The sequence below is a fragment of the Acanthaster planci genome, linkage group LG17 (genome assembly GCF_054643075.1).
Source record: "Acanthaster planci isolate LZ-2023a linkage group LG17, COTS_SCS, whole genome shotgun sequence".
In the NCBI taxonomy this organism is placed as follows: domain Eukaryota; kingdom Metazoa; phylum Echinodermata; class Asteroidea; order Valvatida; family Acanthasteridae; genus Acanthaster; species Acanthaster planci.
The window spans coordinates 4,468,954-4,485,369 of record NC_141793.1 but is presented as its reverse complement, the minus strand read 5'-3'; the positions used below and the strand labels follow the sequence as shown (position 1 = coordinate 4,485,369).

The window sequence follows — 16,416 nt, the reverse complement described above, 5'->3', positions numbered from 1 at the left end:
GTCTGTATTTAACAAAACGTCACATTTTATTTCATCTCTTGGTCAGGAAAGGATGGCGGAGATGATTAGCAGTGTAATAGGTAAACCAACAAAAGAGTTGCGAGAAAAAGCAAAACAGAGAGAAAAACTTCGACATGAAGCACTGGTAAAAAAGCAGCAGGAAAAACAAAATCAACTTGAAAAGAGTCAAAAATTGAAATTGAAACGTAAAGAAGAGTTGACAAACGTAATAATTGATGCCAGTCTTTGGCAGTCAAACCAGCAGGTTGATGATAAAATGGATCAGTGCGAAAGTGACAGAGAAAGGTACCAGGCCTGCAAGAATCAAATAAAATTTAGAAGGGAAGTGCTGCATCAATATTTGCCAGATGACAAAAAATTCAAATTTTCGGACCAAGGTGCTAAAAAGGATTGGACTGCCATGCGTGACCACTTGTACAAGTTTATTGAGGCGGCATCATCAGTTGCTTCCAGTAAATATGTATGTTTACATGTGTTTCCATGGCAATATATAATTAATACAATTGTGATTTTGAAAGACAAATTACATTCATTTTGTTGTGTTAACCTCAAAAAAATTGTTGACCAAAAATCAAAGCCGTGAGGTTTTTTTTGAAAAGTTACTTACAATTCAATTTGTTTACGTATTTGTTTACACCAATCTATTTCTCCATAAAAAAGTAAACAAATAAAATAGTCATTAATTAGTTTATTTCTGGAGATATTGGTTTAATTTCTTGACAGTAGGAACTATAAGCTTGATGCTTCCATCCCACTTTACAAAAAATTGATTTTTTTACAAAATACTTATATTAAGTGGCACTAAATAAACGTGTTTCTTTACTTTTGTTACCATGGCAACAAAATATTTATTAACGATTTGATTTCTTTAAATCATGTTATGAAGCGGAGCGACTGTCCATCAGCTACCCCCACTACAAAAATAAAGTGCATATGTTTTTTGTCACAGAAATATTGAGTGTCAAATTTGTTTACTGTTTTGTTTACATGTTTAACACTTACCTTTTTGATTCCATTGTCTCCCAAATATTACCATGGTGTCCATTGACTTTTTAGACAAAGAAGTACGGAAACCTTCACTTTTTGTTTTGGCATAACTTTTGAACCAGATGTCCGATTTTGATGATTCTTGCACCATTCAACTTCTTTTGAAACATGCTTTCAAAATTTGTAGAGAGGGGAAGGTTTTCAACAAGAAGAAAAAATCCATTTCAGACCCTACTACTGGCATAACTGGCGAATGAACAGAACACTTACTTGTAAATTATTCAGGATGTTGATTGTGCTGTCTTTGGAAATAAATTTTGGATAATTTTGAACCTATTTTAAACTACATTTACGTGATCAACTACAGCTTGGAGGCTGCCATGGCCATCATGTTCAGAAATATGGAATCAGGGAAAAACTTTTTTTGGCATGAAGTGGAAACCATGGAAACTGGCCTGTTCTTTTAAACCAGGCTCCCATGTTATTGAATTTCTGTTCACATCTGTAGCCCCCTCCCCCAATGTTGTTGCCCCTTTCTTGAAGTTAGTAGGGTTTAAAAATGTCATAAAAATGGCCAATGAGTATGGAATGTTTTCCCAAGGGGCCCATTTTTGGCAGGGAAGTATACAAAGAGCCCTGTTTGTGGGTCTAGCCAGTGACAACATAACTGATTGATGAAGTGTTATACATGTAGGTACACTAGTGGAGTTCCTAGTCCAAGTAACCAGAGGTAGGACTCTACAGATTTCCTCTTTTAATGTTTTGGACATGAGGAGGTAACACACTTTTACTCAGTACAGTCTTGATTCTTGTCAGGCTGTGTAATTCAGAGTTGATTTGCCTTTTTATACATGTACATTCATGGGATTTGCAACTCATGAGGGATTATATGTTCAACAAATTCTCACAAGAGTTGAGATTGCATTGAACAGTTTCACATAAAACAGCTCATAAATGTAGGCCTAATAGGCCTACAAAGAGTTCCATACATGGACATTACTTGACACCCTGTTTCCGAAGTGCGAATGCTTTTATACATGTATTTCCACTGCTGAATTTGACTCTCTAAGATGTTATCACTTTGTGATGGCTGATACACTACATGTACTTTTGAGAAATATCTCCTGTAGGATTCTGTTGGAACTGTCAGTAGGTTCACTTACATCTATGTACATGTGTGTTTTGGAAGAACAGGAAAATTTCACATTCAGTTGGGAACCCTCCTTTCATTGAGCCAAAGGTGGCCATCTTCTTGTAGCGATGGAAACTGTATGCTAATGTTCAGGGATGATATCGATGATGTCTGATTGTCACAATGGGCCAGCCAAGTGCACCATTCATAAATTGGGCCTGCATAGGGTGCGTGCACTGATGGAGGACTCTAGGCCTTGAGGCCAATTTTTGGGACTTGTGACTCAGCTGGGACTCTGGCCAGTTTTGACTCAGCAATGCTCAAACTTGGCTATTAGCTGACTCGGACTTGAGTCAAGTCTGTTCAAAACTAAATAAATTTTTAGAAATTCGTTTTAAAAGCCTGTCATACATGTGTATCTGTTGTCTGCACGTTTATGGTTAATTCTTTACCCAAAATCTCTTTTAGACTATACCTTAAGCTTGATGAAATTTCACTGAAACTTGAGGTAAAAAGTTTGCTTTATCAAGGCAATAAGGTGAAACATTGGGATACATCTGTCACTGTCAGTCTTATTTCTTGATTTGTTGATAATTTCGGGCAGTTGCCTTTTCTTTTGTAATTGCAGTTCTTGAAGATTTATTTAAAAGGAGAGGTACATGTTAAGATCGAGATTTCACATACTTGTACAATGTATGTATAAGATCGGCTGAATGCAATCTAATTGTACTGATTGACCGATCACAGCCAGATGAGTGTGATCGCAGATTGAATTCTTGCTGAAGTTTCGCCCTACCAAAAAGCTTTATTTAATAGACCTATAATGTATGCGCCTTTCATGTTCAAAATCCAGTCTCCCAAAAAGTTTTATGGATACCGGTAGTTCAATTCAGTTTTTGTGATTCATGGCCATGGAAGAATTCTTTTAAAGGGAAATAGTCGAATTCGAATAAGGTCTGAAATCCATCTTGTAAATGCATGTACGTATTCACAATTACAATTAAAGCATGAAACTAGAAAGAGATTTGTTGTAAAATTTCTACTGCTGCCAAAATACTCATTGCGCATATTCAGTTCCCTTGCCAGTGCAATAGCAAACACATATCTGGACTGTGAACCGGTCACATATCCATTGCCTTAGCTACTTAAGGTCAGTGGTGTGCGGCATTGGGAGAAGTACAACTCGGACTCAGATAAGTCGAACAGAGTACTGGTAGTATGGTATTAGGCAAACCAAACTAACCCAAACTTGAGACCCAAACTCAACTGTGAAAATGCGTATTTTATTTATTTGGCAGTGGTATACAGTTTGTGCCAGGATCTCAAGAGGAAGGGTTGTACATGTATGTGGGGGTAATGACTAGGCCAGCCATGTTTCATTTGAAAAGGGGGATTGCACTACATGGACATGACACTAGGGGGCAGTCTTCGTGATGCAGATGGGAGAGGGGAGCACAATCACAATATTATAGTCATAATGTACATTAATTATAAACTTATAAATATTATGCTGTAGGAGCCAAGCAGACTCCTGTGAAATGGAGACCGTGGACTCTGAGAAGCATACTGGGCTGAGAGAAGATATCGAGCATTTACTTGAACAGTTTTTACTGACACAGAATGTACGATTCCAAATGTTTGCTGAGGAGTGGCGCAAACTGAACTTCACATTCATTCATTTGTGAGTAAACTTCTTTTCACTATAAGTGAGCATTTTCATGCTGCATACTTTCCAATGTTGTAGTCAAGACCACTTAAGACCACACAAGACCGCTTAAGACCACATGAGACCGCTTAAGACCACACGAGACCAGCACAAAGCCAGCACAAGACCAACACAAGACCAGCACAAAGCCAGCACAAGACCAGCACAAAACTAGCACAAGACCAGCACAAGACCTCCAGTCTGAATTCAAGTCACAAGCTATTCAAATGAACTGCAACAAAAGCATTCCTTTGTCATTTTTCACACTTACTTGTGACCGGTCTCGTGTCTGGTCTCGTGATGGTCTCGACTACAACACTGATACTTTCGTATGCTTTGTACACTTTCTCATAGCAGCAAGTTGGGACATGATCTATCAAGCCTCCTTAGGAAAGCGCAAATATATTAATAAAGCATGATGTCATGATTTAGGCCAATTAAATCTGGAGGTTTTAAATGTTTTGTATGTAAATACTGAAGGATAGAGCTTTTGGGCAAAGCAAACTTCCGTAGAATTAGATGAATAAAAACAACAGCTGATATATGCACGCTAAAAACTGGCATTGAATCCAACACTTACAAGAGTGCGGTCAGTAACCACTCTTCGAAGTGTTGAATACAACATTTTAAATGGTAAATCCAACATTTTTAATCTTAAAGTCAGCATTTAAGCTGTTAATTCAACATTTTCAATGATGATATAACAATATCAAGGGGAAAATGTTGAATTACACTACATTATTGAATTAATTTAATTATGTTGGATATGATATTTAAAATGCTACATGTACAGTGGGTTTAACATTTAAAATGTTGGATTTAACACTGCACTCATTCAACATGTCAGATTTTAGCATGTATGTGCATGGACTGTACATGTACATGTATATATATAGAAAGTCATTCCCTGTGTTTCTGAATTCTATATTTTCAACACATTTGAAGGTCCGTATAAATATACGGTACATGCATGTACATGCACTTTTGAAAAGTTTCAACAGTTCTTGTTAATACTTTCGTTCCCAGTGGAATCGAGAAAGGACAAGAAAAGAAAGAGGTACTGTGAATTTCTCTTTTCGTTCAAGGCAGCTGTGCAGCAGTGGTGCTGTTGTACTGCATGTGAAATAATAAGCAGTATACCATTCAAAGGACAGCATGCTGAAATGCCATATTTCTTGTAAATTGAATAGAACTTCAATTAATTCAGTCTAACTCTTTTGTATGATATGTATAAATCTGTCGACTTTGCACGACAACTTTGCCGTTATTTGATGTTACTGTTGAAATAACTTCAACTGTTTGTTATAGGCAATGCAGGAAGCCTTTCGGATAACTACTGAGTACTTTCTGCCTCCATATGACCTGCAGTGGCGTGTTGGCGCTCTCTACATTCTCTATGCTTTGTACATGACCCAGCCTCATGTTCCCAAGTTTAAGGTACTGTATGGCGTTATCATTACAAGACAAGTAAACTGTGGTTCTTATGTTTGAGGAAAGGGTTTGCTTACCATGGGCTCTAGGGAATAGAATTCCCTGCAGTGAAAAATGTAGAGCTTTTACGGGACTGTTCACATTTGTGGGCAAATTGTAGAGGGTAATTTTATAAACTGCTGCATTATGAAACCTGAGCAATTTTACTGTGCTGAAATTCTGTGTTCTGACCAATAAGCAGTCTCATTTGTTCTGACATCACATGCTGGCTGGAAAAGGCGGTTGAAGTAAGAGGGGGAATATCTTCATTTCTTCCTATCAAAGCATTATTGTTATTGTGGAAAGCTAGTGATGTGATTTCCACCTTGAACAGGTATCTGCTTTGAAGGTGTATATGATCATGCAAAGTAACACTTTTTGTTACCATGTGTCTCTTTAAATGGGCACAACTGTGACCTTGGATAGCCTAATGGACTGCTTTTCAGTTTATGAAGTCTCGCTGTTCTGTGTAAATACTGCAGACTACATGTGCCTATGACTGTGAGTGTCAATTTGATTGGACTGGCAGTCCAGCAACTACAAACCACTGTATTTCACATTAACGTAGGGTCAGATACCAATATTTACAAATTTTTTACCATTCATAAACTTTTTTTGCAGATCCGCATTTCCCTAGACCAGTGGAAGAGTGTAACATCACTGGTTGACACCTTACAAAGTCAGGGACATCTTGACACCCTGTATGTGTTCCACAAAATGACAGTTAGCAAGGCATTCATGTTTACTGCCATGCCAAAAAAGGTAGGCAAAACAACTGCTTTCCAAGTGGGATGAATCGTTTGTGTGTGAGGGGAACTTTGTTGCAGGTGTTGAAAATGGTGACCTTTTCTTAAGTGCATGTAGGGGGCCGATTTGATATCCATTTATCAGCATGTTTTTTGCTCAAGGTGACAACAAGTTTAGAGGGTTGGGGTATGCATAATTTAAGACAGACTACTTTCTCTGAATAACAGTGGCCATCATTCAAGAGAGCTTTATATTCATTTGTGTTTACATGTATGTGCAACTCAAACACATGTAAATGGTTTTGATGTACAGGTAATATTTGAATAGGTAATTTCATTTTGCATTTTGAATATTAAATAGTAATTTGATAGCTGGGTGAGATTTTCTTGTACTCTATGATTTGTTGTTCTTAAAATAATGACAGCCAGCAACGGTTTGCCTACCACCCCTACATGTGCATGTATGCAAATTATGGCTTTGAGAGAGGTTTACATCTTATAAAGCCCGTCAAGGGGTGGACTGCAAGAAACTTACCTCATGCTTCATTTTTATGTTTTTGTTTGTTTGTTTCAATGTTTTTGACCAATTGTATGGTTATGCATAGAGTGAATCCTTTATCAATTTTTAAAATGGAAATTCACTGCCTGCAGATGATCTTCCATGCCTCTTACATGGAAGGAAAGTCCGATCAGAATCCCACTGAGCGATGGCTTGAACGTCACAGGCACAGTCTCATGACGGAGTGCTTTGACGACAACACACTGGAGGTGAGCTTGTGTTGAACCCTATGCTTCATCATTACATGTACAGACAAGTCCATAAAGTGAGGAAGGGTTGTATTATTCATGTAGGTGTGATAGGAAAGATCTTTTCCAGTATGCAGTGTGATGCCTGGGTAACTAGTTTGTCAACTTTTAGTACCAAGGGAAGCTACTATCGACTATCCAACCCTCAAACTATGTTATATTTGTGTACTTTTTCTCGATACTGATGCACTGGTGAACAAAAAAGTGGGAGTGACGTACGCAAAAGTCTGGCAAGAGAAGCACAGTATGTTGATTGTCAGTGCTGGCCATTGATAGGGTTAACTGGATTGGTCTATCTATTAATGTATAATATGCTCTGTGTGCTACTGTGACATTTATCATCCTTTTTCACAGGGCACAAAAGTCAGAAAAAATCCTAGATACTTTTGGAATCCAAGAAATACATAATTAGGTCAGTGTACCATGCACAAACAGCTGCAGTTTATTGTAGCAAAAATGCAACCTAATTGAAGATCAGTATGAAATACAGAAATATTCCACCTCTAATGGTACAACACACAATATTGTTCAGTGACTCTGTATGTGTATGCACATGTCTCCAACTATGGATTATTTCCAACCAAAAAGTGTACTTAAGCAAGCTGTATCTTTCTACTTGAGCTTGAACCTTGATAATGACTCTTCAGTTATTACAAAAAAAAAAAGCACCAGTATTGAATTCGGAAAGCACTAACATATTTACATGTAAAAGTATATAAACAAACACACCTTGTGCATTTTCTCTGTTTTCATTTGTTTTTTCGTTTTGGCTTTTTCTGTGTTTGTTTGGCCGGTTGGGTTTTGTTTTATAAAAGATCAGTCTCATTTCATGGGCTGAAAGTCACTTTCAGTTTTGAAGTTATTTTATAGGAGCAGGTTTAAACTCTACGCTAAGGAGTTGTTATTTCATATATCTGTAACTCCAACATGAAATGTAGTGTCCTGGAGTCGCAGATACAACTTTGTTTGTGGTGCACTTGCTTGTAACCGGACAGTTTTTGCAGCTTTCACTTTCATGGAAATGTACACTGCACTGCCACGTAAAGTGTTCGTAAATTTCTCAAGGGAATCTCTGTCAAAACATGTAAACATTTCACCGAGTTTACGATGTGAATTCACAATCAAGTTCTACATTCACACCTCACACTGCTCTTTGCCAAGAACCCATGTAAGTAATTCTATGTTTAGGAGCAAAGTCTTGTCGTACATATTTTGTTCAGGGTTTAACATGCGAAGATTTAACCATTCATTGAGTTTGTCAATTGTGACTTTGTTTTGTGCATGCTCCATGAACTGTCCTATTCATTGTTTAATCTTCAAAGACAAGCCAACCAGAAAATGTAGTCATTCTTGTCAGTCCACTGTAGACCTCACTGTTGCTGTGCAGCTGAAGCCAAACCTTATCCCCTTGCTTGAGATCCAGAAGGATGCTGTTAGTTGCTGCATCGTAATAATCGTAGCCTGCATCTTCATACAGAGCTGTCATCAGGGAGCCGTTTTTCATGAGCTTAATGTGCAGATTGCGGGAGTTTGTCCACTTGTTGGCATGGATGATGAAGTAGTATGTGCCATTTACCTGACAAGTGAATTTGCCTGTGTCAGGGTCAAATTCAGTCCCATGCCGTGTGAAGATGTGGTCAAACTGAACGATGGAGTCCTCGGCAGGTGCTGTCATTGTGTTGGACGAGGCAACAGAGAATGCAATTTTTCTCCGACCCGTTCTGGGCAGCATGTGTCTCGAGGACTGGACGACCGATGCACTGTCGCCTTTCTGTCCTTTGGGGCCTCTTTCTCCCGGTGGCCCACGTGGCCCCCGGGCTCCGGAACTCCCAGAGCTGCCAGGCTGGCCGGAGACACCTGCCTTTCCAGAGGGACCCTGAGGTCCTGGGGGGCCTGGGTAACCCTGAATGCCAGGCAGGCCTTGTGGTCCAATGTCCCCTTTTGGTCCGTGCGGGCCTGTCAGCCCATTGTTACCATTATTTCCATGGTTCCCTGTGCACAGAATAGGACAACAGTCACCATATTTTTCACAACCTAAAAACAGTGGACTTTCCATCAACCCCAGCAGTGCTACGTACATGTAGTAAAGATGTGAAGTGCTAACAATATGGGAATGAACACAGAGTTTTTGGCACACGGACAAACCTGTTCTTTCTTGGTTTGGGTAACACCACTCATGTTTTTCAGGACAACCAAAACATTTCAGATCATCATGCTGTAGAAAAGCTATTTATAGAGAGAGTTACCACATGAGCGTCTCGATTGTTGGAACCAAAATGGTGGCTTATCCATCACAGCTTATGGACAATTAGCACGCAGTAGCTGCATGCTGTATTGCGCACTTAATGAACAGCCATTTTGGTTCAAAAGTCTGATGTTGGCACTAATCTTTCTACCTGTATATACAGCTCTGGCTGTAAAAATGTGTAATCAAAAGGTAATCCTGATTGTAGTCTGACCACTGGTAATTTTTTTTCGCAATGCAAGGCTGCTTAAAGGCTTTTAACTCAAAAGTAGCATTTCAACAAATTTCACTAGGTTGGACCACATTAAAGACTTTTAAAGTATGCAGTAATTATGAAAAAAGAAAACAGAAAAATCAGGCCAAAGTACAATTTTATTAGAACTTTCAGCAGATACGTAAACTCATTTTTTTAATAGGAATGTTGAAAGCTTGATGAAATTTCACTGAAATTTGAGGTTAATATATTCTTTCATCAAGGCAAGGAGGCAAAACATTAGCAAACATCTCTCAGTCTATTGTGTGATTTGTTGATAATGAAATGTCACTATCAGCCAATTGCATTTTCCTTATTAGTTTGCAGTTTTTGAAGATTTGTTTAAAAGGGGAGGTAAAGATGAAGATTTCACATACATGTATGTATAGGATCGGCTGAATGCAATCTAACTGTGCTGATCGACCGATCATGCCCAACATACATATTTGCCTTTGTAATAACAAAATAAAACACTGGCATTGAAGTAATACCAAAACGTCAGTAACTGCCCAATTTCCCCTTCAGTAGAAATGAGTGTCTATATAAAAACATGCACATGGCACAGTGGGTTAGCCATGGAGCCAGATGTGTGTGATCGCAGATTAATTTCTTGTTGAATATTTTTCCTTCCAAAAAAGCCGTACTTAATGGGCCGTGGCCATGGAGGAATTCTTTTAAAGGGAAAACAACTGAATTGCATATTGATAATTTTTTCTCACCTGGCATACCAGCAGGTCCCTGAATACCTGGTAAACCTGGGGGCCCAGGTTGGCCTGGTTCGCCCCGTAGCATGTACTGGCACATTGATGGGGGTGCCTGGGGTTCTTGAGTTTTAGCTGTGGTAACTGTGTCTTGGTCCTGAGCCAAGCTTTGCTTGAAGGGAAGAGTCACAATACTGAAGAGAATAGCTAGGGAGACCCACTGGTGTCGCAATGTCGGCAGCATACTGGATGTTTTTTTATTCATCCTCAACTCTGACAAAAAGAAATCTTTTGTGACAAGTTATTAATGAACCTATTAAAGCCACTAGTTTCTGAAAGTAAGCACTATGGTAGTTGTTGCAAACGTGGGATGTACATACATGTCCATAACCCAGCAACATCTCAATGCAGCGACACACTGTGTTACCTTACAGATGCTTGCTCGTACATATGATATTTGGTGCAGAGTATGCACAGTTTTCATTGGAAGCAATAGTCTTTGCATGAATGCTGCAGGTGCAGTTGCAAGAGTTCATCATCAGCCTTTCTCTTTTTTACCAGGAAAGGGATACTTAACGTAGGCCTGAAGGAACTCTTGGAAATCCTTTGAAGTCTAAGCCCATTGATAAAATGCAAATTGTACATGTAGATCCCACTAAATAGGGTTTTTTTTTCAGTAGTGTTGTTTCAGATTGCACTTGAAAAAGAGCAAACTGAGTTGTTTTGATGTCGGTTCAGTATTGTGGGTTCCTGCAGATTTGCCTTGGGCAAGATTCCTCCAGAGGTCATCAACTCAAAAGTGGCTCTGGCAGCTTGCAAGTCATTTTATGGTGAGCTACAAATACCCTGCATGTGATTGTCATCAGTAAGATCTGGAGGCACAAGGCTGGCCCTCTGCAGTAATCCCCAAACCAAAAATGTCTTTAGTGAGTGAGAACATTTCGCTTAATGTCATACTTCAGAACAGATAAAAATTGGAATTCCTAAGAATCAGTTCTTCACAAATTGTTACCTTTCATAAAATGTAACAGAAGAATCATTTTCAACCTCCAAAAATCACAGGTGGTCTACACCTGTTAACCGGCATGCATTTGACATGGCAAGATATTGCCAGTTAATATTTACTCTGCTTTCCAAATGTGTATGCACATACATGTTCACGACATGTATTCTTGTACATTTCTCCATAGTTCTATTATGTCGTCTGCACACAGACATCATGAATGACAGCTCAGTCTCTGGAAATATATTTACAACAGGACAAGTCCTTCAACTCAAATTGGCAGGGTGCCATGATGGTTTCTAAGCAGGAGAATTTTGTTCTTATGCGCTGCAATTTGTTGGCATACATGTACCTTTGTGTTTCAGTTTGGACATTATAGCTATTAGTACATGTATTTGAGGTTTATGTGATATGTTGCAGTCCAAACTTTAATAGTAGAGTACAACATTCTCTTGAAGTTTTTCATTGCTTAAAAACTGCTCCCAGTTTTTTGCAATCCTTTCTAGTTTGGATTTTTCTCTTGTCAATTTTTGGTTTGTTTTGTTTTGTTGAGCCCCCATTTCTGACATTTCAGGTAAATTAACTCAAACTCCACCAGATTCTTTAAATCCATCAAGAGTTTCCAAACTATTTTGTGAGATTTACGAAGATACATGTACCTCGACTGTTGAGTATAATTTAGCTAAAACTGCAGAACATTATGTTGGGAGCGAGGGTAAATAAGGGACACAGCAGCTACACTTTGTTGGTACTCAAGTTACAACTCTTCTTAGCAGTTAGCCCCCTAAAAAGTCTTTCGTCTCTGGTCAGCATGCGTCAATTTCAAGCATGTACATCAATCTTTTGTTTTCTCTGCGAGAGCTGCAACAGCGCCCTCTGTTTCTGCACTGCCTGGATATTTTTGCAGGCAGCTTAATCATTTACTCAGGGCTATAGATCCTGACAAGATCGATGTTGAACAATAATAGCAGACTATGATTACGAAGTTGTTTATTGTCAGCTTATAATCATAATAAAGCTGGTCTAGTCCCATGACTCAACAATCCAACCCTAGCGGAAAAAAGCCACATCGCCACATCAATTCTGGAACATCAGTCTGGGTTTTTTTGTTGGCCTTGACCATCATTGATACTTTTGTTTTGATACTGGGTAAGGCACGCAGAACCTTGCATGATAATTTGTGTGTGGCTATATCAGTGACTATTTTATGTGTAGAATCCATACGCCTACACTGTGGGCATACTTATATTATCGCAATCATTTGATCATATATCTGATTTATACACTATTATATATACTATATACTATTCTACACATATATATACTACACATATACTATTTTATGTGTAGAAACCATACGCCTACACTGTGGGCATACTTATATTATCGCAATCATCATATCTGATTTATACACTATTATATATACTATATGCTATAGTATAGTATACTACACACATATATATATATACTACACATATACTATTTTATGTGTAGAAACCATATGCCTACACTGTGGGCATACTTATTTTATCGCAATCATTTGATCATATATCTGATTACATAAAACAAAGTATGGAATACCATGGAGACTGCTCTAAATTGCCAAACTCGCAAAGTTTGTAAAAGTTCAGTCCTAGGTCACTTCCGAGCTTGTTGTGTACAGCATGCTAGCACAGCTTCTAATCTGTGCATCTTATATTCAACTGTGTAGTTGATATCCCGCTGTCTTGGTAACAAGCTGCCAGACAGGGAATTCATTCAGGAGCAGATGTACATGTATGGGGAGGGTTGTGTGAACACTTGGGTTGTGTCAACAATCTGCCAGATTGAATTTACTTCATTCCAGACAAATTGAAACCTTACAATTTTTAAAAGCCAGTTGAAAGCCACTTGAATACATTAACAAGTACATTGAACATGAATGACACAAATCGAAGTTGTTAATTCTTAAGTTTGTGACCCTTTTTAAGTCCATTTCACCATGGTGCATTTAGAACATTCCAAAGCAGACCTTACATCATCATGTTTTTTGTCATATCAGTGATCTTTGGTTTATGCATAGACAGCCTACAGGGACCGTACTGGTAGCGTAGTGTCATTTTACATGTAGGCCTACAAGTTTGCAAGTGTATGAGCGGCTTCATGCAATGCAGTGCATTTGACATTTTGTATCAACAAAACAACATCACAAAAAACATTGAATTAACATACCACTTGGAAGATGATGCCTCTTCTCCAGTACCCAAGCAGGATCTCTCACCCAGAAACACAAGTTTGACACTTGCACCTGCAGAAAAGTTAACTGTTCAATCAGTCAAATTCAGTCACTTGTTTCACAAGGCCAAACAATTCTGTAAATGCTCAAGGGATTCTGAACCCTGTTTTTTATACCCAGCATAAGTGGCCGGTGATTGATTGGGCTTGACAAGTGAACAGATTTACCCTCACCTCTGTCAATTATCCCTGCCCTTGCCAAGAAGGGGTGACAGGCTTGGGCCAGCTCTTCCCAGCTGTCTCTCAAGGTTGGAACTTTTGCAAAAGGGAAAACAGGATAGAAAGGAATCTGGTGGTGGCTGCAAAAGTAATGAATCAGGCCAAGATGAAGCAGCCTGTGTACATTGGCAACAGCGTACAGAATGACTAAGCTGAAAACAATGTGTTCATCTATCTTGACTGCAAATTTAAAGTGGCTCAAGTGGTTGAGAAAGTTTGAAGAAAATGTCCTTATAATATCACCCTCAGAGCCCTTCATTTTGACCGCCAGAAAAAGAGCTGGCAACATGATCTGTATCGGAGAGTATTTAAAGTCATTTGGAAAGAAACCGTGGGTCAGAGGATGGAACTAAAACAATAGTACATGTATTATGGTAAATGTTTTTAAAGTTGTAAAATAAGAGATTTTAGTCAAAGATTAGTTTAGATTGAAACAAAACTGACATTCGTCATAATATGGGAAACTGTAATTTGCGTTGACTTTTTTCTTTACTGTTTCCACCATAATGGGTATGTATATGTACATATATATTGTACATTATATTGTTTCATAAAGATTTTCAATAACTTGCCAGGTTCAGGTCTTGTTGCTGAGCTGTACAGGTTGTTATTTTGGGGGTTTGTAGCCTTTGGCTAATCTCCAAGTTGTGGTCAGATTTAAGGTATTCACAAAGTTGGCAAATGCAGCACATATTTCCTGAGTTTAGAAATCGGGAACACCCCAAACCAGAAGTTGCCAGTCATCTTGGGGTCAGCGCAGTCATAACACCAGTGTTTTGACATGGCCTAATTTCCTACTTGATCTAAAGATGTGTGTAAACATAGCCCTGCAGTTCTAACAGGTTCAGAGCTGAGGTGGTATCAAAAACTCATGCACAGGTGATTCACTGTCTGGTAGTTAAGATGTTGAATATTTTCTTGGGGGTGATCTGTTGTGTCCTTTTTAATACATGATTCTTTTGTACCATGTTAACAGAATCTTTCTCCTGACAGTTTTATCCCTCGGTAGTACTGCAACATGTTTTTGCCAGTGCATCTGGTTTAATCACATGTTAGTTTCTGTTATGCAGGGGTATAACAACTACCGGTACTGTTTGTAGGTTTACAATTAACAAATTAAATTTTTAAATGTTGAGTTTATCTACTGTATATCTCAGGAATGGAGAATACAGGTGGATGGAAACAAGATGCCATTTACTGGAATGTTTGGGGTCCAAAATCTTACTAAACAAAATTTTCGTATGATCAGTTAGTTACCCACATGATGACTGCTTCCCCATCACCCTCTCCCATATGTCTTATGTTACATGGTCCTTTTTCAGAAGTGTGTGGGCAGGAGACAATTTGAAATTTACTGAACAATTAGCCACATAGAATTACCCAAGTTTAAAGGTTTCCAAATTGTTTTTAGTACTGTGTACAGTGGCCTAGCCAGGCTTTTCTCAGAGGGGGAACAAGAGAAAGCAACAGTTCCCACAGGGGTAGGGGGCAGTTGCCCCCCTTGGTTTCCCGCCACTGACTTTGTATAATGGACAGCTTTTTCACTAACCATGCTAAATGTATGTAGGTCGATATCTACACTAAAGTAACATTTGTAGATGGTGCAGCGACAACCCCCCCTCCCAAAAAATCCCAATTTTTCAAGATGGAGGGAGCAGAGGGAGTCTGGAGTTCCCACAGGGGAGCAACTCCCCTGTGTCCCCTCCCCCCCACACCACTGACTGTGAAGCCAAGTCATGGATTATGTTAGTACATGTACAGAGCTACACATTCATTTAGTGTCAAAGACACATCAAAGACCTTTGGTAGAAGTCCAATGCTTTCCACTCACCATACATGTAATTGAGAAGTGAAATAGTTTCGCGTACCAGATGCACATGTGTAAATGTGTAAGCTTGATGTCTTGTTGACTGAGAAGAATAGGCATTGGTTAGATGTCAGCTGATTTATTGTTTATTGGTTCAATTGTTTCATTTTTCATTTAAAACTCACACACTAAGAGCAGGGGGCTAAATAAAGCTGTCGGTGAAGACATAAACAAACTGTTTCTTGAGAGACTTTCATTCTCTCAGGTCAAACTACTTTCATTTTTGTCTTGTTTGCACACATTCCTGAAGAGATCTGGTGCGGACTACATGGAATTTATCCAAATCCAGTGTTAATGTAATAAACAATAAAAATTATTGGAAAAGATTCAAGGTTCCTGACATGTGGATTCAGGAATGCAGTGTGCACAGGCGTGCATCCCTTTGTGGGGGGGGCAATATGCAATATATTCTTACCAGATCAATTTATGAGCTTGTAATAAGTCAATCACTATCTTGAGTCTATGGGGTATTTTAAAGGTATTACAGTTAATACATGATAATACTATTACTCTAACACCAAAATACTAATCCGTGCCACCTCATCCTCTCTTGATTCCCAAGGTGGTTGAAAAATTTGATGTGTATATGGTTTTGTTTTTAAACTTTCTGAGACGCTCATATTTGATAATAATGTTAGATTATCGTCTCTTTTTAAGTTTTTCAACAATCTACATTTCCTCATTAATTTTGACTTAAGACTGTTTAACAATTTGTGTTGTATCGGTAGTTGAAGGGTCCCAGTGGAAACTAGTTTTTTACTGTTTGGGCATACCCTGGATAAAGAGATGGAATAAAGGAATAAATATAATAGATGTACAGCTGCGGTCCAAAACGGACATGGGAGGGGAAGTTTGTCATTAAATAAGTCATTGACATCTTGGAGCCTAAATTGTTTTTCAACTTTTTATCGGTAAACTTATGTTAATTTTAGTAGCGATTGGGAGGTGGGTTTTTACACTGTGACTAGTGTCCTAAGTATTAAAGT

At 38.6% G+C, this 16,416-nt stretch overlaps 2 protein-coding genes across 3 annotated transcripts in view; one reads left to right on the top strand and one right to left on the bottom strand.

The window, feature by feature from the left end:
• snapc1 (small nuclear RNA activating complex polypeptide 1) overlaps nucleotides 1-16,416 on the top strand; it is a 28,586-nt gene that overhangs the window by 3,910 nt on the left and 8,260 nt on the right. Inside the window, exons 2-6 of the mRNA XM_022235104.2 lie at nucleotides 3,657-3,821; nucleotides 4,872-4,902; nucleotides 5,154-5,282; nucleotides 5,937-6,077; nucleotides 6,713-6,829. Of these exons, the coding sequence (XP_022090796.2) occupies nucleotides 3,679-3,821; nucleotides 4,872-4,902; nucleotides 5,154-5,282; nucleotides 5,937-6,077; nucleotides 6,713-6,829 (561 nt within the window). The 5' untranslated portion in view covers nucleotides 3,657-3,678. The remainder of the gene's footprint in view (nucleotides 1-3,656; nucleotides 3,822-4,871; nucleotides 4,903-5,153; nucleotides 5,283-5,936; nucleotides 6,078-6,712; nucleotides 6,830-16,416) is intronic.
• On the bottom strand, nucleotides 7,288-13,660 carry LOC110979369 (uncharacterized). Of its 2 annotated transcripts, none has more exons than XM_022235109.2 (4): nucleotides 13,519-13,660; nucleotides 13,282-13,357; nucleotides 10,086-10,355; nucleotides 7,288-8,860 (listed from the first exon to the last, which is right to left on the bottom strand). In XM_022235109.2, the coding sequence occupies exons 3-4, from the start codon at nucleotides 10,330-10,332 to the stop codon at nucleotides 8,178-8,180; spliced, it is 930 nt and encodes a 309-aa protein (XP_022090801.1). In that variant the 5' UTR covers nucleotides 10,333-10,355; nucleotides 13,282-13,357; nucleotides 13,519-13,660; the 3' UTR covers nucleotides 7,288-8,177. The 2 variants fall into 2 exon arrangements, with proteins under 2 accessions (XP_022090801.1, XP_022090800.1); XM_022235108.2 differs by having other exon boundaries at nucleotides 10,086-10,340; nucleotides 13,519-13,659.

Excerpts from the sequence above, each read along its gene's own strand:
- LOC110979369 (XM_022235109.2), bottom strand. The coding sequence starts at position 10,332 with ATGAATAAAAAAACATCCAGTATGCTGCCGACATTGCGACACCAGTGG. Across the intron at positions 8,861-10,085 it reads GGGACCTGCTGGTATGCCAG|GGAACCATGGAAATAATGGT; the intron begins GTGAGAAAAAAT and ends TTCTGTGCACAG.